The sequence below is a fragment of the Sphaeramia orbicularis genome, chromosome 12, assembly GCF_902148855.1.
Source record: "Sphaeramia orbicularis chromosome 12, fSphaOr1.1, whole genome shotgun sequence".
NCBI classification, from domain to species: domain Eukaryota; kingdom Metazoa; phylum Chordata; class Actinopteri; order Kurtiformes; family Apogonidae; genus Sphaeramia; species Sphaeramia orbicularis.
In genome coordinates, this window is record NC_043968.1 from 43,660,405 (window position 1) to 43,682,272 (window position 21,868).

Below are 21,868 nucleotides of genomic sequence, written 5' to 3' on the forward strand. Positions count from 1 at the left end.
CATGAGCGCGTATGAGACGTAAAGAAGTACTCTACATTTTAGGAGACTGACCCCAACCAAACATGTTTCAAAACAAAAGGAACTTGATCTAACCACTTCAGTAATACCATGATTGTATAAAGCTGTTTCTCCAAACTATGGATAAGCTGTTCCAGGATCCAGCGGATCCTTAAAATGTCTTTAATTTAGCTTTTGATATGTAAGTCCATGTCTGCAACCTCTTTCTTTTGTTTGTAGGTCTGCAACAGAGTATAATTCAGTCTCAGTTTTTTCAGTCAATTCAACAATTTTTTGTGCCGCCTTAATTTTTAATTTCCTTTTAGAGCTATTAAAAAAAGTCTTGATGTCATTTTAATGTGTATTTAATACGCAGGCAGATACCCTGTGTTCTGTGTGCATTCTAAATGGCCTCATTGCTATATTATTACGGCCATAGTAGAGCTGTCTAACTTTACACAGTATGTTCCAGTTTATGATTACTTTCTTGGCTGAGCAAATTCACATCACAGATTCACATAAAGAGCTGGAAAATTAGCTGCTGTGTGGAAGGCTTTACTGATAAATGCTGTTCATAAAGGGCTAAGGCTCAGTCTCTTCTTTGTGTGTGTGCGTGCGTGTGTGTTTACATGTCTGCCCCCACCCCCACCCCCCACCCAGCCAATGTAAGAGGTCTTTTGGCAGACTGTTGATCACTTCATTCATTCGTTTAGCTTGTTTATCTGTCTCAAGTGATTCTTAATCTGTACAAAGAGGATGTAGCCTGTAATCAAAGAGTCCTATTGAGGAAATGGCAGATAATTCAAAGTGATACTTAACACATACAGTTAGTTTTGAATGGCATTATTGTTTTGGCTTATATATTTGTTAAGGCATTCATTTTGGGCCTTTTCATTTTTCTGTGTGGTGTGGAGAGTTTAGAGTAGGTAAGAAAAGCTAACTTACTTATCCGTCCACTCCACTATGTTTTTTGACTTAAACCTGACTGACATACTGTACCTGTACAGTACAAGATATTTTATAGCAGTCAGTCTCACATTCCCACTCTAAAGCACACACAACGATGCATACACACACAGTGTGTGCCTGTGTGTTGGCTGGCAGCTAGCCATTGCCATAGTCATAAAACAGTGACAGTAGATGACAGCAGTAAGATTAAAGGGTGTGAGAGTTGTGAGTAGAGCTGAAAGACTGGCAGGTCCATAAATATCACATGCAGGGATGCCCCTAATACTTGGGAGCACCATATCATCACACAGGCCATCACAGAGAATAGACCTGGCACAATGAGATTATGTGTGGAATTTTCTTTGTACGAGAATGTTAAGTAGAGTTGAAAGCCTAGTGGTAGCAACACACATGCACACATAATACATAGGCCAAAAGATGAAGGTTGACTGGAAATATGACTTATAATACATTAATAAACTGTTTTTGTTTAGTGCTGCAAAAATTTGTAAGGTAATGCATCAGTTGATGAGATTATTGAAAGTTCTAGTTACGCTGTCGTTGAAAAAGATAATTACTTTGGTAATTAAAAACCTCTAACATTAACTATTTTGTTTCTTAAATGTGAGTTTGTTCTTGTGTTATCCTCTTGTGTTTTATATCATCATGAATGGAATATTTTTGTGTTATGCACTGTTGGTGGATAGCACATGCTGTCAGAGGACATAATTTCTGACTTAATTTGCTGTGATTGGCATTTTACAGGATCATAATCAGTACACTGAGTATAAAATTATTTAATGTTTTAATAACTACTACAGCTAATTCTCGTGGCATAGTACAATTTGCACTCCTGTCATGTCTGAGTTGAGCGCATGTCTGCCTTAGTAAAGATATGCAGCTTATTTGAATAAAACTGTAGGAGGATGCACTAAAGGCAAGATGGGTAGACATGTAGAGGCGATTTGGATTTGTTGTTCAAATAGGGAGAGCACATTTTTAATTTTCCCATGTGCTGCTTTCTATATGACAAGTGCATATACAGCAGGGTAAATGTAGTTTCCATTTTAACCAAACATCTCAGGTCAGACTTAAATGTTGTACTTGAGCAAGAGCTGAAGGAGTCTGAAGAAACACAAATGCACTCGTGTTAAGGCATACTGTACAGTAAACACACATTACACACACAGAAGCAGAGTGGTAAACAGCTGGAGGGTAATTAAACCTGTACTGCTGTTTGTATGATGTCAGGGTATGCATGTGGATAAAAATACATGCACATTTCTTCTGTTGCGTTGACATCCTATGTTTTCTAAGTCTGAGTAAATTTTATCCTGTTTAGTGGCAGTCAGTGGTGTCTATCTGACTCAGGTACACCAGAATCACACTGATATGTGTTTTACCAGGTTTAATTTTAGCTGTTTGTACATGCAAACACAAAATACTTGTGAGTATTATTATATTAGATTATTGCTTCAGTGTGTCGGTAATGTAAGCAGGAGAGGTGTTCTATAATAAACAAAACTCTTAATGACACAGCTTATGTAGACTGTGTTGATTTGTGTGTGTGCTTCTAATTTTGTGTACGTTATTGTTTCTTTTGCCTGTTGCTCCAGCTAAAGTGTGTGTATGTGCATATTTGTCTGTCCCTTGTGAGGTGTGCTCTCAGCTCTGAGTGGGCGTTTCACAGACAGCCAAGAGACCAGCAGGGAAATTTCCCATCAGCCCATGGTGCAGTGTGCAGTGCAGGTTAACCACTGAAGGCTCTGAAATCCATAGTCACAGTACTACACAGCTTTCTCTCTCTCTCTTTCTCCCTCTCTCTCTCTGCTAGCATCCTCTGTATTCTGGTGTCTCTCTCTCCCTCTCTTTCTCTCTTTTCCATCACCCTCTCTCCCCTACACTCCCTCTTTTCTGTCTCCCCAGATGAATCGGAGCAGAGATGAAAAGCTTTCAGGAATGCTGGCAGACAGGCAGTGCTTTACAGTAATCTAACCTGGGGAAGATGAAAGCCAGTTGGGAAGCTGGGAATAGAGGAAGGGAGGGGAAAGGTGAGGGGAAGACTACGACGGGAGGTTTGGGAAAAAAAGGAGCAGAGGGGCCAGATAGGCACAGAAAGAAAGGGTGAAAGAGTGACGGAGAGTGAATGAGAAGGGTTTGAGGAGGAATGCAGCGGTAATAAGAGAGGAGAGTTTGAAAAGATTGCGTGATAAGATAGCTTGCTTGGATAAGGGATTGGAAAAGAGCACTGGAAACTGGAAATCAAAGGCTGTAAAGGAGGCAAAACGAAGAGGTTAAAGAATTGGATTGTGAGTGAAGAGTGAAGCACAGGTATTATTGAATGGAATTAACCTCGGGTATCTTCAATTCAGAGTCACTGCACAGTTTGGGTCAAAGTGTAACACTATCTCAAAAAATATCATGTCATTCATCCATCATCTGTTATAGAGCAGCAGGTTCAGCCTTGACCTACTGTTATGATGCAATTTTTCTGTAACTTTCTGGTATTTGTAACTTACTACACTGACAACTTATTTACCCTCCACTGACTGACTATTCCTATCCTGTTGAAGTTCATTGACACAAAGATACTGTTTCCAGATCATCTTTTGCACATTTTTTTGTTGTTGTTTTTTTGACACTTAGTTTTTATTAGTTATTTATCATTGTTATACAGAACATAACAAACAACAATCGGCAACAGATAATAGTCGCAATCTAATAGCCATGATAATTGAGGTTATAGTTATGAAATAACAATCAAGTTACCTAATTAATTTAATTTTTAGAGCAGCAGTTTATATACCATTTCACAGGACTATGAGACAAACCACACATTAATGGTTTTTAAAGAAACTAATCCATTTGCTCCATCTTATTATGTAAAGTTCAGCTTGCAGCCTCAGCATAAATGTTAATCTCCGCATTTTGTGAATTTCATCAACAATTTTCAACCAGTCCTCCAGCACCGGTGGATCAAGTTGAAGCCATTTTGAGTGATTTTTTTTTTTCTTTTGCTGCAGCACCAAAGATTTTTAGAAGGTATTTATCCCTTACTGTCAAATCATCAGGAAGGTGTCCTAAATTTTGCACATTGTTTTAATAACAAATTAATGAATAAACTGATTTTTTTGCTCCCTCAAACTCAGACTTGTATACATTTTTAGACCTACAGGTAATTCCATAAGAATCATAGTACTTTTTGTTATTTAAGGTTTTTTTTTTTACATGGTTTATACATGTTAAGTATAAACTGTATACTACCATGTTCTTGTCAGAGATCAGTCAATTTCTCACATTTTTCTGTAAAGTCACATGGTACAGGTGTAAAAATGAAAATGTTGCTTTCGCTGTTCTGTTTACTCATGAATTCATGACACCTCTTACTTAACAGGTACTGTATTTATACAGTCATTGTTACCTGTACGTGATTTTGTGCGTTATATACAGCGCAGTAAAGACGTGTAGCAGACAAGGTAAAATGAAAGCAAATGGTGAAGGGGAATCAAATAAAAACAGACCATGGAAATTGGCTGCTACATTTTGCATTGTAATTACTGTAAGTCGGTGTCTCTGGCTGAAGTTGACACTTAGTATAATTGTAGCTGTCATACAGATGACAGCAACCCAACACAAAACCTGAACAGTTTAAATTTGAGATCCTCTTCAGTGGAACAAACTCAATTGCAACACTGCTCACTGAACACTGAAGTAGCATCAAGTGTACCACTGTTGTCACTTGAAATGGCTTTGGCAGTCAGGGGGGTGGTGGTGGTGAGGTGCGCTCTTTGTGTGTGTGTTTATATGTGTGTTCTTTGAATCATAATGTAGGTGGAGGAGGCCTGTCGCTGCTGTGACAAATCCCACCTCATGCACCTTGTACTTCCTGCTCAGAAGGAGAGAAGCGCACCACACCGAAACGCTTCCACCTAATTGAAATTTTGAGGCATAAGAGGATTTCTGCACAACGCAAGCTGACAGTCCCCATTCACCAAATATCCTCTTAGACTTCTCTCTCTCTTTCTCTCTCTCTCTGTGTCTCTCTTTTTGAGAAAGAATTAACTTTTATCTGTCTTCAAGTTTTAGTTCAGCTTACACCCATCTCTATCTGAACATTCAGCAGGTGATCTTTCTCATTTCCTTCCTGTCTTCCCCACTTTGTCTGTTGTACATTCTGTCATTCATGCTTGCCCTGCTCCGAGAGGGGCACTTGGTTTGACTGTTTGCACATCATGCTTTGATATGTCCCAGTGTAAAAGCGCAGAATAGGAAGAGAGAGAAGAATTGAATTTCCTGCAGATATTAAGACCAAAGTGGGAGGAAATAGACTTGGAAAAAGGGACATTAAGGACAGGATTAGTAGACAGCAGAGAAGGAGGTAGATGTGTCTGTGTTGGTAGTAGATGTCCTCAGACGCTTCTATCATCCAAGTCAAATACTCCACTCGTCTGAGGAAAAAAAAAAAGGAAAGCAATGCTCCAGGTTCCGCTGTGCCTGATTGTAAGACTCACAAAAAGAGGGTTTGTATTCATGATGTTTTAAACCTCATCTCCTAATAGGATTGTTTTCTGCGTTGACTGTAACATTGCACAAAGGTTCCCATGTACATGCTTCCAACTACAGAGTTGCATAGGTATCATTTTAATGAACATGCTTGCTTGCTTGCTTATTGTATTTGTTCCTTAGTCTTTGTGATTAGATAACCAACCATCCTGAAACAACACGCTCATTTATTTATGGGGTGAAGTTATTTGACTCCAACTGTGAAGCTTCCATTATCATGCACAATACATTACTTTTGTGCTAAGGCATAATGCATGGGCGTGAAACTCTAATGTGCTCCCTTGATAAAGAAGGGCTAATTTTAGAAAAAGCTCCTGTGGAGTCACTGAAAAAATGGATTATACTTGTGATGTCTTCATCGCTAAAAAGGGGAAGTGTGTTTTGAAAAATAATGCATCCAGCAAGATTTTACTGAATGAGTTCATAAACAGGTCGGACATCATTTACTTCAGTCTTTGACATGAAAGCAAAATGGATAGACTAAATTATTTAGCTTTGCCACAAAGTAGCAGTTGTCACACAGCACAGGCTAATGTTTTTTTTTTCCTTTTTGTTTTTTGACAAGCCCAGAAATCTTTTTGCCATATTAAAGCTTAAGTAGGGCTGTAGTCTAATGATAGAGTTCCACTGTGTCAGATATAATTCAGGCTGAGGCATTGCACCGCATAAGGAAGATATAGCAAGGAGTGTATTGTGATTAATGTGTTTGCCTCTGGGAAAAGTTTGTTGTGAAAATGAGAGAGGGAAGAGGAAACTAAAATGGTGGCTCAAAAAAAGGTGAATTGGTTTCATTCTTTAGGTTCATGTAATATTTCCGCTCATTCCATCAGCTCGCTCTTTTGTTTATCCCTCACAAAACACCTGGAGCTAAATGTGATTTGTTCAAGGTCTGTATGTATTTTTTCCAAGGATTTCTAATACATTTTATTTTTTGTTAGCAGCTTCTTGAATTATCTCAGGACAATTTTAATACTAATGCAGAAATGTCAGCACAGAGGTCTGCACACTTGTGATGTGCTTGAAGTGGCTGGTTACTGCCTATTGAAACCGGTAAATGGACCACTTCTGCTTTTGTCCCATTGCAAACATGCCTCATGGAATGTGTTCAAGTCATTTTCAGTGGACATTGGCCTTTAGTCTTATTGCTCTATCTTTCTTGCGATCTTTCTTCTAGTTATTTCCATTATTCTAGCAGTTGGTGAATCAACACACGCCTCAAGGGTTTACTGCAGTGCAATTCCTCGCTCTCCCTGTCCTCCTCACTCTTCTTGTTTTTTCATTTTCTCTCCCCCTGCCTCTCTTTGTCTCCCTCTCTCTGTTCCCTGCTATGCCAGCAATGCAATTTTTCACTTCAGTGGAAAAACAGGTATAATAGAGGGAATGCGCCAGTCTGTTTAATAAAGGAATAAAAGCAAAGAGGAGGGATGAGAAAGAAAAAAGGGCACCCTTGGGGCTGAAAACAAGGGGATATACTCAGAGACACATGCACACATGCTATATGCACACACACACAGCAGCATTTGCACAGACACTCACAAAGGAACACAGAAATTCACACCTGCTTATCTCTGAGGAATTGGTTGTGAGGTGCTTCCCTATTTAATTAGAAACTTTGGTGGGAAGCTCATAAATCACCACAACATAAAACTGAAGGGTGGGCAATGAATGCCTCCGATACACACAATGGTGCACACACACAAATGTGCACAAGTCCAAAAGGTAGGCCATTGGTAATTCATGAATTCATGAGTATGTGTGATCCTCAGCTTCAGTCAGTGATCCATAGATTTAATATATCTGTGTGTGTTTATACCACTCTGCTGCATTGAGGCCTTCCTCAACATGGAGGGTGACACCAGATGAATACCATGCTGCTGCACACAGGAGAAATACTCAAAAATGTGCACTTCATCATCCTCACCTTTTAAAGAACAGTTATAATTCCCATGAAAGCCTTGAATTTCTGGACACAATGATGAGAAAGGGAGCATGGGGTGCAGAAAGGTCACTGCATGTATGTGGTTGCGTGCACAGTTCTATCTATGTTTATTGTGTGCGTGTGTTCTAAAAGTTGAACTCTAGGTGTGTGCGTGTCTGTGTGCACGATAGGGCTTGTGTCTCCAGAGCTATTCTGATGGCAGTTTGCGGTAACAGGATCTAGGGTGATGTCTGCTCTCAGACAGTGTCTGGCTCTCAGCTCCCCATCTATTATTCACACACCTGGACACACACACACACACACACACACACACACACACACTGTTCAAGGTTTTCAGTGTTTTTTTCTTTGCTTAACATTTTTTTAGTGCACATGTGAGCGTACTTCTGAGTGCATGTCTATGTACATGTTTTTGTGTATTTATGTATTTGTGCTTATCTCTCAGGAAACCAATCACACCCTTGAAGTCAATAACCTGCTCTTGTTGCCCTGGTAAACAAGCCGAAAATTAGTATTGACCAGACAGAGGAGGACAGACCGATAAGCAGTAAAAAAAAGAGATAGATAAAACAAAGCCCAGTCTAGTAAAAAGGGACAAAAGAGTTCTCAAAGTCGTGCCTTCACCTTGATTAAAGTTGATCTATGCTTGTCAAAAGGTCATTATCAGACCTAGACACCCTAATTTGGGACCTGGCTCTTCTCCATCACTTTGGTCGGATAGGCTGCTGATTGACATTTATAGATGCAGTGTATTGCCCAGTCAAAGAGGCCTATTGAATCTACCCTTTTCAAGATGGAAGAATGTACCTGTTCATGCTATTTGAAACTCAGTCTTACATCAGGATGGGTAAAGGTCTTTGCAGAGGTGACCCTGTGAAGGTTTGATCAAAATCTGTCACCAGTCAGCAGACAATTAGCCAAAGTACACATTTTTAGCCCCACATTCCTGAAGAGGCAGAGATGGGTAGCTATTCTGTGGAACGCTGATCTGAGGTTTTTCCAACTTTGCTATTTTTTGTCTATCCAATTAATCATGGCCTCTGGTAATCATACATATCGGTGTTTCTCAGTCTCCTTTGCCTGAAGGACAAACAGATCCCCTGCTCATCATCATCATCTTTGACTGCTGGATAAATTGGTGATTGACAGTTAGAAAAGCAGTATGTGGTCAAATGGCAAAAGAGCCTTGAAGATTTAATATATGCTCATTTGAAAGTGAAAAATAGAGTACTAAGGTAGCAGTTTTGTGATAAATGTGGGGATAATTTGCATACTACACTTCACACACAGTGGCAACAAATCTGATGTATATTGACATAAAAAAAGGAAGAATAAACAGATTCTTTGGTATGACACTTATAGTTTACAGGGAGAGTGTTATGATTGTGGCTTTTTTTAATTTCCTCAACCGTTCCTTCATTTTTCCTCATTCTCTCATTTGCATTTTAACATCAAAGTTAGCACCTCTAGGTCTGCCATATGTCCAGCTGCGTATGTGCTACATCTCACACAGGTGTCGACAACATTCATATAACCTCCCACTACTGACAAGTACACGCATGTGCACACATACAAAGTACGGCCCACTAAGTGTACACTCAGTGTGATTATAGTCAGTGGTCTGTATTTATAGTATTGAACCAACTGAAACAGTTTGCCTTTCTGCACTCCTCTAAATGAATGGTATCCATAGCCTGAGTGTGTGCACTGCTGTGTCGCTTGAGAGGCCAAGTCTTGATTCGCCACAATAGGCTGATTTGGTGCCCTCACTACTCCGGGGAGCATGTTGACTTCATTAATGGCTCCCAAAGCCTTTAAGCTTTCACACAGTGGCCTGTGGTCACAAAATATAATGGGGTGCACATCACTCTGTAGCACTGCCATCAGGTTGTACCACTAATAGTGACACAGGTGGCGATGTGCACACAAATTATACCATTGCCTCTGTGGGGTCCTTGAGGCCCAGCTAGTAGCTGCTGCAGCAGTGGTAAGCACAGCCACTCTTATCACCGCAGAATGTAAGCTCAAGAAAGGAAAAACAGTAAGGAAATAATTGGTTTGAAAGAGAAATGTGGGTATAGGTTTTTCGCAGCCAGGCCAGGTATTTGTCTGCACTAAATAAGGTCTGTCAGGAGATTTCTACCTGTCACCTCCAACATCCTGCTGTGGCTCTAATGAGACAGTGAAAGAAGAATTGGAAGGGAAAAGAAAGAGAGGGAAGGGTTGTATAGAGAGATAACTGCTCTGACATGTCTCCTGTAAAGTAAAAGTGATGGAATGACGAATATTTTGAGGACAAAGTAAAGGCAAAACTGAAAAGCCACTCAAAAAAGAGATGAAGCCAGACGATGAGAGAAAGAGGTGACTGGAGGAAAATCACATAAAGAAAAAATTGTGTATGAGCAAAGAACAGGAACGGTAGAGTTGGTCAGAAAAACATTGGAAACTTTGCTCTTCACTGAGCAGAGTAAATATACGTTTGTGTTTTTTCTTTTTCATCTTTGGAAACATGGGTACCACAAAAAAACATAGAACAACCGGCTTTGCAAGGAGAAAAGAAAAATTCTGTCCTCACAACTTCTGACTGAAGCTATAGCTACACTGGAGAGAGATGAATATCGAGTGTAAAAATGTGTCAGCATACTAAATAAGAAGAAATGGATGGGACGCAGCGTGTGTACATACACACATAAATTGTTGTAATAGGCGAAAAAGGGAAGGCTGGAAAAACATCTGCAGAAAGTGAAATAATTAGGAAGTGAAGGAAAGGGGGTACCTGAGAAAAAAGTGATTGAGTTGTTACAAGTCAAAAGGTCATAAATGTTCTGAAGATTGAACAGGCCTTAGCCTGCAGCTTATTTTAGTCAACCTCATGACTTAAAGAGTGAGACAGAATGAGAGTGAGTTATAAATGGACAGAGATGAGGGAAATAAATAACAAAAGCTGAGCTGCGAGCCCCCCGCTTGGTCACGGTGCTCTGAGGCAGCTCAGTAGTGAGGGCAATGATAGCAGGGAGACCTGTCACTCACCCTTTGAAGCCATGGGGGAGATGGAGAGGGGAGAGAAGAGTGGAGGGGGAAATGAGTTAGGAAGCCTCCAGATACTTGTCCCCTTTCACGTTCAACACCATCATCCCTCACAATAAAATTCTTGTCCTTCTTTTTGCCTCTCCTTTTTTCTGTCTATCTCTCAGCAGGAGGATAAGGTTAGATTAGTAGGCTGCATAGACCCGCAGGCAGACGGGTTCCTTTAATGCCACCTTGGTCAGTCACCAAGCCGGGGGTCCCCCTGCAGCTCTGTTTGCAGGTGTCAGATCCAAGGTGGTCACGGAGACCTGGGGGCCACCAGGAGAATCAACATTAAGTGCTCACATTTTAGGAGACTGAAAATAGGAGTAGAAAAAATAATGTATGAAGTGAAACATGAAAACGGAAGAAAAACTATGATGAGCAATGCAACATAACATACATTTTCTCCCAGTTTGCACACTGGTTGCTATACCACTTACTCTAAAAAAACAGTGGTTTGTAAATTGTACTTCTGCTCAGCCATTTTTAGGTTCTATAAATCTAGGCTTTCCTAATAATACCTGACAAACTAAAATACTTACCACTAAAACTAAAAAGCATTAGCAAAGACTTGTCAAATACTCAAAACTAAAACTACAGAGGCACATGTAAAATGCACTAAAACTAAACTGAAATCACCAACTGAAAAGAAAAAGTAATGAAAAGTCAAACTCAGAAGACAGAAGTAATTAGCACAAGTTCTAAGCTGGAGGCTTTTCTCTTATTCACTATATCATGTTAACTTTACATGTCTGTGTTTGTTACTTATGCTCAGCTACACTTTCACTTCCTACCAATAACTCCTACTGTCTTTATCGCCTGCATTTTATCTCACAGTTTTTTAATTTAATTTTTATTTTATTTAAACTACGTCTTCCTAAATAACCCAAAATCAAGACATCTTCACAAGATTAACCTTAATAAAGCCGACCTCAACAGGAGGGCCACCCTAGAGGTCATATTTCTCCATAGTTTGACACCACAAACACATGCCTCTGTAGTTAATTTCCTGCTAACAGTGACATTTCCCAGATTTGCACCCTCAAAGCACCTTACCTCACAGTGCAGGCATCAGGGAAAAGGCATTAATTAAAATCCTGCTGTGTGGAAGATACGCCACAAACATAAAACAGAGAAAAGTAAATTTAAGCGCAGAAAGAGTTCAGTTCCACTCAGTGGGGTTTTTTGCCCACTCATCCCTCTGTAGAGAGAAGGCAAGCTGAAAGGAAAAAGGGAAGGAAGTAAAGAAGGGGGCTTAGTACCTTTAATAAACTGAGTGAATATTTTACTTCCATAAAGGAAAGCGGTGAGGCACTAAGTCAATGCTGGATAAGTGCAAAGTGTATCCATTATAATTTGTCATAAGACATAAAATACTGGGGTGAAAGGCATTGTGTAGAAGTACCGTGGCATGAGTCATCTATTTGTCACCAACAGTCCCTCGTACAGAAACTATACTTGTAAGTGCTACTTCCCTGATCAATATCGCTCTCAAATACACATTTCCAGCAACTTGTTTGGACGTCATCATTTATTTCTTATGCCTGTAATGGTACATGACCATGCTGGCACCCAACTTTGGCGTGCCACGCACATTCTTGTTAATACCCTCAGATTAATGTCGAATCATTTACACTCCCACACTCTTCTCGAGCCAGTCCATCTTGCTTAAAGCTATATATTGAGGCATTGAACGTGGAAGTGAAGGGTTTGTTCAGGCATTGATTGACACTGAGAAATGGATCCAGTCCGCCTCCCAGTCCTGTTTCCTTCTGTTATTCTCCGTATCGTTGCTCACGCCCCTTTTCTCTCTGTCTGCCATATGTTTCATTGAGCTGGACAGATTTGGGCAATCAGACGACCACTATTGTATTGCTGTCGGTATGAATAGATTGCGTGGAGAGACACATTGCCATTATGTGGCGACGATACGTTGTTTCTTTTCTTCCTGTCTTTTTGACAGTGAATGTTCCTCTTCATTGTTTGGATGGCTCTCTCTCTGAGCTCTTATTGCATGTTCTGCCTTTCCTAGTTGAATACCTAACACTCCACTGTGGTTTGACAAAGCGGGTTGAAACTTGAGAGAAGTGTGGCAGGTCAGGTAACAGTGGCATTTTGCATGTACCTACCCTGGTGCTCCAGAATGTTTTTGATTGATATCTGTAACAGCTAAGGACTCAAGGGCTTGAAGAGGACACCCAGGAGACCCGCATACACAGGTTCTGCTTATACTGTGAATAATTCAAATCTCATGAGCGTAATACTAGATTTAGCATTTTGTCAAAACTACAAATTTGGCAAAACATTTAAGATGTTTATTTTGAATATCTTTGAGGAATGTGATGCTTCTTGAGATTCATTGTTAAGCCTGATTATTACTGTTAAACATTAATTCTGTTACAGACAATTACATTTTTCAATTAAATTTTATTGTTCAAACCTTATTTTTCTGCTTTGACCATCATTGCAGTTGGTTGTCACAAATAAGTTGTGATCACATGATTCGGTCCATAAAATCGTAATGGGACATGCAACAACTGAAGCCGGGCAAGAAACCGTTTCTAAACCCTTACATAAAAATAAATAAACAAATGTAGAAGTGAATGCTGTTCATGTGTTGCTGTTATCAATGCTGGAGCAAAGTAAATGTACAAGTTAAGAGAATGCTGTAAAATTTACCCAACTTTGTATAAATGTCATTTTATTTTCAGTTGCATAAATTTTAGTAACTTCTTTATTAATACTTAGGAGAACTTTTACAATGTTGGTTTCTAACTGAAAAGAGTTCACGACCCTGTTTGGCTGTGGAAAAGTTGGCACTGAAAGAGGGTTTGCCCACGTGTAGTTTTTCGAGGGTTGGTGGAATTCCTCACACAAATGTTGTGGCAGTTTAGGTTTCCCAGCATGCTGTGCAACTTTGGCTGACATTCTGCTCGCGCCCACTCACCTCACTGTGGTTGCGTGGCCCATGTCAGTCTGATACTGTAGTCAGCAGCTTATTCTGGCGTCTATGAACAACATGTTGGTCATGGTGTGTGTTCCAGCCATGGTGGGTTAGTATGTGTGCCATGCTTAACAGACTGCAACTCTGTGTGACTTGCTTTCCTTTTGCCACCCCAAATTCATGCCATATCAGGCAGAGACACAGTTTTGCAATCATTATTGCAGTTTCCAATGAAATCCCAGCAGTTGCTTTGTGACAATTAATGTATATGTTATAAGAAAAGAGTTTTTTATGTTGCTGAGGGTGGTGGTGGGGGTGGTACAGCTATATATATTTGTTTGCACTTAGACGCAATCATCAACTCCACCAATAGTACAAGAGCAGTACTTTTTATGTTTCCTGAGAATTGTCCAGACTCCTTAAGTGTAGACAATCCATTTCTCCACTTAATGTAAAGTATTTTCTTCGTAATGGCACGCCAGTTCACAGAGATTATCTAAAATCAATACAAGGGTGTATAACCAGATGTACAAGATTTCAAAGGACAATTTTCACTGAAAGAAGGTTCGAGTGGGGCAGTAATATTATTGACCTACGGTATGTAACGGGGCTTTTTAGACCCATCCATTGACAAAACAGGGAATCTGTGTTTTGACATTAGTGATAACTTGATACTGCATTGTTTTTTGTTTGATGTATTTTTGGATTTATTTCCCAAAATGCTTGCAACTGATTTCATCACACAAGAAAAAACAGCAGTCTAAGCAAACAGTTTAATCTCTTTACATCACTGTGTATGAAAAAATACAGAAAGCTTCCATCTGAATGGATTCCATGCACAGTCAGAGGAAGTGCCATAGTTTCCATGTGCCTTTGTGGTGCACAGCGCCAGTACTAGGAGGGTAGTCCTGTGGCTTTCACATCGGATTGGCTTCCCTGACTGTATCACACCTTCTGCTAGTTGTTAGCCCCATAGCGAGAGGGAGATAGTCACTTAGGGCACATTATTTTTCATTGACAGATTCAAAGAGAAACTTACCATTTGCACGTGAAACTGCATTTGTTTTTCTCTGCACTGTAACACATAAAAACTGTTTTATAAGTGCATCTACAGTTGTCAGTGCCTCTGATGTATTAAACTGCCTTCACTATCTCTTACACTGAAATAGAGGAAAAAGAAAATTCAGTAATTCCAAAAGGTCTGATGGGTTTTAAAAGAGCCCATAAATATTTTATTTGTTCTGGGTTAAGTTATGATCATAGTGAAAAGACACTTGAGGTAGATCTATACTGCATTCCACTGCAGAATAACACAGGCTTTATGTCTGTGCTGTGATATTGTTGGTGTTGTTATCTGTCCTAGCCACTAGGGGGATACAGTTTATGGCCATGCTGGTTGCTGTAAGGAGTACTAGGATTTTCTCTGCATCATCTGTGGTACAGTCTGCCTCTCTCCCACAGTTGTTGCATACATACAGATCCTAACACACACAGAGCTATTGAAGAAATGTTTACTACACACATTTTGGAGGGCTGTGGAAGTGTGCTCTGTGAGTCAAAAGTGCCAGTAACTCTCCCTGCTCTCCCCTGAGTATCCCTCATTACCATATGAGTAGCACAAGCACACAAGCCAGCCTGTGTGTGTGTGTGTGTGTGTGTGTGTGTGTGTCTGTGTGTGTGTCTGTGTGTGTGTCTGTGTGTGTGCGTGCGTGCGTGCGTGCATGCGAAAGAGAAACAGAGCAAAATGCTAGTGTTTCTATACATGTGTGCTTGTGTGAACACACTTATTTGAATGTGTCATGTATGTGTGGGCTTGATGCATCTTTCACCTTCCCACCACTCAGCAGTAAATAGAAGTCTGTCTGGCAGTGAATGTCTATTATGTAGTGCTAATGTGATAGCAGAGATTAGCATTGTAATCCATTTAGCATAGAGCAGCTAATCCACTTTATTACTGTTGAAAAGGAATCAGATAATATTGGCTAGCACCACAGTAGCTGCCTTAATGATTTTAGGCTGATGAAAAATTACTTTAAGATATATTAATAATTACTGTTACTGACAATGAAACTAGGATTAGTCACTCCATGGCTATTCATTAGCTCAGGCTTTTCAGTAGGGGAATTAAGGTATTGGTTGTTTTCAGTTTGAGTCGTCTTTATATTTGCAGATAATGCATGTGTGGTCCTTCCTGCAAATATGAAACGCAGTTGTTTACAAGTTCTGAGAGAGCCTGCTGATATGAACATACAGAGAGTAATTACCAGTGATTTTATTATATTAAAAATAAAGGTAGCTTGTCTTTGATTTAAGTCAGCCTTTCTACCTTGTGCATTCCTTTCCCAGTCCCAGTGAGACTAAACCAGTCCGAGATGCATGCTTGCAGACATGCTGTGCACTCCCTTGTGGCTCATTTGTTTTGTTGGTGGTCAGATTGAGGGATAATATAGAGAAGCTTCCCCTTGAAGCCCTCGTGTTCCCTGGTGGCTGTGGATCTGTCCCAGCACAATAAAACTCTATATTCAGCCACAGCCATACACTGTCTGGCCTTTAACGCTAGACAAAAATTGGCTCCACACTTCTCCCATATGCAGCATGGGTAAGATGATACAGACTCGCATGCACACACATACATGCTGTGTTCTGAGCGTATATCCACGGCACCTCAAATTAACTCACCCGATCAGGCAGATTAGATAACCCCACCTGCTGAATCTGGCCCTGGCTCGCGTAGAAGTTTCTTTCTTCCTACCTCGCTCTCTTCTTTCTCTCCCTCCCATTTGCCTTCTGTTCTTTTCTTTGCAGCTGAACCCAGTGCATACAATGGATCCCAGTGAAAGTGTGTGAGGCTTTGATACACAGAATTCAAGGTCCTTTGAGATCAAGATCACTTCACAAGCCAAGCAGGAGGCTAAGCAAAAGGAAAAAAAGAAAGGAGAAACAAAGAAGGGGAGAGAGAGTAGGGTGACAGTGGGGTGAAAGATGGTGCCTGTTTGATGAAATGTCATGTTATCAAACTGGATATCAGGAGAAGCAACAGTGGTTCAACTGCGCCCAGTGTGTCAGGGTTATTATAGGTTATTACTGTATTGAGAAAACTTCATGTTTACTTTAAAACTAAATCTAGCCATGAAGAGGAAATACGATGACTGAAATAAAATGACATAAAAGTTTTCAAACATACAAAAACTGAATGAGCAATGCAACACTAAAATGAATAACAATAGCAGACAAACTCAACTTCTTTTCGACTTGTTTTTCCCAGTCTTAATGGTGCACGGCACCATATGTGGTCTTAAATAAATAATGATGTAGTAAATTATATCTGATGACACACAGTCTTTGATTTTCAGCTTTTATAAATCATGGCTTTTACTCATAAAAAATAAAGCTGAACTAAACTAGTATTACCATATTCCTCAAAATAAAATTCAGACTATTTATGTACTCTTAAAACTGAAATGAGTTTTATCACAAAAACAAATTAAATACTGAATAAAATTAATAACTCAGCACTCTACTTTGGATTGTTTTTTACTTCGTAATAGCTGATTATCATCATAGATGAGCCATTGCAACAAAGTTTCACTCTGTGTACACTTGTTCTGTTCTGAATGACAATAAAATCTGTCTAAGTCTGTACATAAATCTAAGTTATTTTAATAAAGCAACGTGAAATACCATTAGAGTATGGTAGAGGATATGCTTAGATCTGGCACAACACATACAGTATGTTGTGAAATAAGTAAAGAAGGGATCAGCTGAGATACTAAGAAAGCAGAAAATCTAAAGGTGATGCATTCATTTCACTAGTTATATAATGACATTTTCTATAAATACACTCCATACCCCACTGAACCAACCCACACCTTAACAAATAATTTGGCAAATGTATTGTTTACCTACTTAGTACAGTTGTAGCTTCAGGCAGGCCAGTGGAAAGGTATTTTACTGAAATGCTGACAGAGAGGAAGCAGACTACTTTGTCATCAGTGCATTATAATTAATCATGAAGTGACTCACTTGTCTGCTCGACCATCTGCTTCCTGTCCAATTATCTTCCGTTTGTGCCCGTTACCTGTGAACCCTTAAGTGCTGAAGAGCACAAAGAACTACCAAGAGTCATCACAACTTTAACAAGACTTGCTTCACACCTGTCCGCAAGCCCATACAAGCCTATATGTGTGTATGTGTAAGCGTGTATTCTACTGGGTGCTTAAAGTTGCTTGGTTAGGTCTATGTCAGAACCGTGTGTTACTGGGAAATTACAGCCGGCAGAACAGGTTTCGAAAAGCTCATTTGGAACACATTCGTGTGCTGGTTATGTGTGTGCGAATGACGTCGTAAGCAGATGTTCGGGCACAATCCACAAACATCACACCACCAAATGCGTACGGGACCAATTGCATGTACTTTCTGCTGAGTAAACACATCTAGGGGCCCACAGACCACACCTCTTGCCCAGATGCCTAATTACTGTAATCACTTTTGAATGGCTGAAACTGTGATAAAGAAAGATGATCAGCACTGAAGAACACGATGCAGGGGGAAAATCTAAGTAATGATTCAAAACACCTTTTGGATCAAAGTGTTGTTCCTAATTTCACCCTTCTTTTTAATCATAGATGCAACCTCTGCTCCATTGCCAGTTCTGTCTATGTGTGTCTTTTTTTTGGTCTTTTTTCTTATGTTTTATTTCAAGTTGATTTGTTTACACACACAATTTTACTTGTGTCTGAAAAGGAAATTCTCAGAGGTTGTGAAAGGAGTCTATCGGATAACAATGTTAAAGATGCATCCAAGGAAAAAAAATAATGCATTTTTAATATTGATTTTCCTCCTGAAGCACTATAAGTCATTTAGTGATGAGAAATACTGTTTATGTGTTAATGTATATGATGTTGTGTGTTTTTCAGATCCGTGTCGATGGCTCCTCTCGTGCTCATCAGTATGAGACGGTGCACGCGGTGGAGAATGGACCCATCCTCAGAGATATGGCCTTCTCTTCTGACCACCACTACCTCTATGTCATGTCTGAAACCCAGGTCAGACACACAAACACACATCAAAGTCCCTCCCTACTGACTCAATAACATAATCACTGGCATTTATCATTTTCTTGTGTCACAGGGTAAAATAACCTTTGGTGTAGCATAGAGGATTTCATTATAACCCAGCTGGAGGAGAGAAAGGGATAAGACACACTGGTGGATGCAATGGTCATGTCTTTTTATAGAAACAGACTGTGAGGGTAGAGCTGGAGTGAATAAATGTGTTGAATTATAGGGAGAGGAGAGTGGTCTTGGTCCACTTGTGTAGCATGGTGTGTGTGTGTGTGTGTGTGTGTGTGCGCGCGTGCGCGCACAGGACAGGTTTACACACACAGTCTCTCTTAGTACCTTTGATGACATGGAATGTGGAGCGAAATAGCAGCACTCTGTGTAATGGACACAGACACAGAGAGACTGTGAACGCCTCTATCAGAGGCAAAACCTTGCTAAAATAGCACTGTGAGAAGGCCATAACACATGCTGTGCCGACACAAATGCACAGTTTGGCAGTGACTTTTTCACACACAAAAAGAAGTACAGCCCCAAGCATTTACATACGTCTCATTTTAAGTATATACGTGGAGCACAGATGAGTCACGGGATGAGTGATAAATCAAACACTGCTTATTTAAGTCTCTATTTATTGAGTTTTCTTGTAATTTTTGAAACACTAACAGACTCCAGCAGCTGTTTGGAGTTCTCTGACTGAACATTAATAATGTAAATCTATAAGGGGGTAAAGGTCTACTTTGTTCACATTGCTCCCTCACCAGCATTATTTCTCTTACTGGTTTCAGGATAACTAAACTGAGTGGGTGTAAATTACTGAGTGGGTGTAAATTCCCTATCACTGTAAATACACAAACTTCTCTCATGAAGACACAGATCATTGTCACTAAATTAGGCCAGTTGCTGCAAATATTTATTTTTTTCCCCATTGAGTTTAGTTTTGTTTGTTATTCATTATTAATATGACCATTACAGATAATTCAGATAATATGCATGTCATTACCTCTTGTGTCCTCTTTATCTCTGTCACTGTAATCACAGCAGGCTTTTCCTGTGTTGTTGGCAGTGAAAGCCCAGTTACTCTTTATATTGTCTGCAGCTTGCTGATCTCTTTAGCATCATGAACGTATCAGTATTTACTAATGTGTGGTGCAGTGTGTTTGTGTATTTGTGAAAGAGGGACCACATTTTAAGTACCTAGATTATCTTGATGAGGCTTTAAATATCAGACAGGATGAGTTGAAGGTGCCCTTTCAGATGCAGAGCTCATTGCGTCTCCTGAGGTCCTCAGTCTGTCCATGTGCAGAGAGATAAACTGAAAGGGGAGGTAGAGATACAAACAAACAAACAAACAAACAAACAAACAGAAAAATGATATTTGGGACGCCGTTTATCATGACATCCAGTTACAATTCAGCACATGTAATCAGGCTTATAGAGGACATTACAGAGTAATAAATGAATAACTAGGGAGTCTTCATTCCCATTTCTTTCTTTAATGTAGGATTCCTTCATGTCTTGCTATTATGTTAAAAATTTTGCATTTTTAATTTGCATGCCAATTAGCTTAGAAAAAATGCAACTAAATGAGTTTTACTGTCTAGTAATGGCTGTGTGTGTGTGTGTGTGTGTGTTTGTTTACGTACTGTGTAGTAATTAGTCTATTAGCCTAGTTACATGGCTGACCTCCACTAACTGTTTTCGTAGGAACATCTGGGAATTACCATACACGCAAAAATATAGAAAACACTTAATGAACACAAGACGTACACGCACATTATACACAAAATTATAAACGCACACACTCAATTAGTGCTGAAGGGTTTACAGAACAAAATGAAAGTAATGAATAAAAGTGGTGAATATAGCTTAATTCCAATAAGGTCTTTATAGTTGAGATGATTTTGACCACTGCATTTCTGTTATACTGCAATGATGGTTAAATTATCAGGAATGAACATCAATATTTAATAATTCATCATATTGATATTCATTTGACATTTTTATCTGCAGTTTGGCAACGTGTTTTACATTTTGTAGACTCAAATTATTGCTATGTTATGCATGCAGTCCAAGTGTAATCCAGTCCAAGTCTCAGTCACTGAAAGATACATGCAATTTGCTTCATCTTAAATGTAGACAATATGTAACAACAATATTTTGGCATAGCAATGCTTACAGTTCCAGCAAGTTGATTCTTGAGGGCTTCACTGTAAACTGTAACTTGTTATAAAATGATTCACTGTCAAACTGTTGCCTCGTATCAGAAGAAGCTTTGTTAAAAGTCAGAAAGATCACATAATGAATAAAAATAAATCCTAACATAATTTTTTCAGTGGTTTTCAACTGTACTTTATTGACAGAAACAATCTAATGTGGCTGAAAAACATTCAATACCTGCATATGAAGTTCAGTGCCGCTGCGATTAGTCAACTTAGTCGATGTAATCCACCATGAAAATTAGTCGATGGCAATTTTTTTAGTTGACGAGTCGTTTTTACTGTTGACCGGCTATTTATTTTTGGCTGTGGCACATGGAGAGAGAAAGAGAGAGACCCCTGTCTTATAAGTGTCTTGAGTTTCTTGAATTTCATTCCTCCGCTCTTAAGGATAGGTGCGCACCCGTTCATCCCCTCTCCCCTGGTCTGTGGATCTGTGCGTACCCCCCCCCCCCCCCCCCCCCCCCCCGAGGTCCTCACCTTTATGTGGAAAACATCCCACTTTGTAATTTTTTGTTTGGTAATATTTAAGTTGTTTATATTGTTTACATTTGTCATGGTACAGGTGACCTTTTCTGTTTTGGCCCTTGAGTTTTTATTCAAAATAAAATGGACACAACAAAATAACAAACACTTGACTTTTTTTTTTAATTACTCGTTTAGATTAGTTGCCTAATGGAAAAATTTGTTGAAAGATTAATAGTTAGAAAATTTGTCATTAGTGGCAGCACTAATTAAGTTGTAATAAAAAAAAAAACCTAACGTACTGCGCACTGTTAATCCCCCTCAGCCAAATATAGTGCAAGATTCTGTTGAAAGTTACTGCCCTATAATTTAGATTAGATTGTCTTTGTGTAAAACTTATTACATACATATTTATATTAGAAAGTACTCATATTATAACTGCACAAGGCACAAGGCCATTTGACCTTCAAAGAGTAGGTCAAGGTCACCCATTTTTAATAGGCTTCTGCTCCGTGGCAAGATGCATCCACAGTATAAATTTGGTGCCGATATCTCAATTCATTCTTCAGATAATGCAATTATGTCATTAAATGGACAGACAGACACACAGACGACAAAATGATTACAATACCCCTTGGCTGAGGGGTAAAAACCAATTGTGTGC

The 21,868-nt window shown here is 39.5% G+C and overlaps 1 protein-coding gene across 1 annotated transcript in view; it reads left to right on the forward strand.

The window, feature by feature from the left end:
- plxna4 (plexin A4) overlaps positions 1–21,868 on the forward strand; it is a 231,693-nt gene that overhangs the window by 120,130 nt on the left and 89,695 nt on the right. Inside the window, exon 4 of the mRNA XM_030149424.1 lies at positions 18,377–18,505. Within this exon, the coding sequence (XP_030005284.1) occupies positions 18,377–18,505 (129 nt within the window). The remainder of the gene's footprint in view (positions 1–18,376; positions 18,506–21,868) is intronic.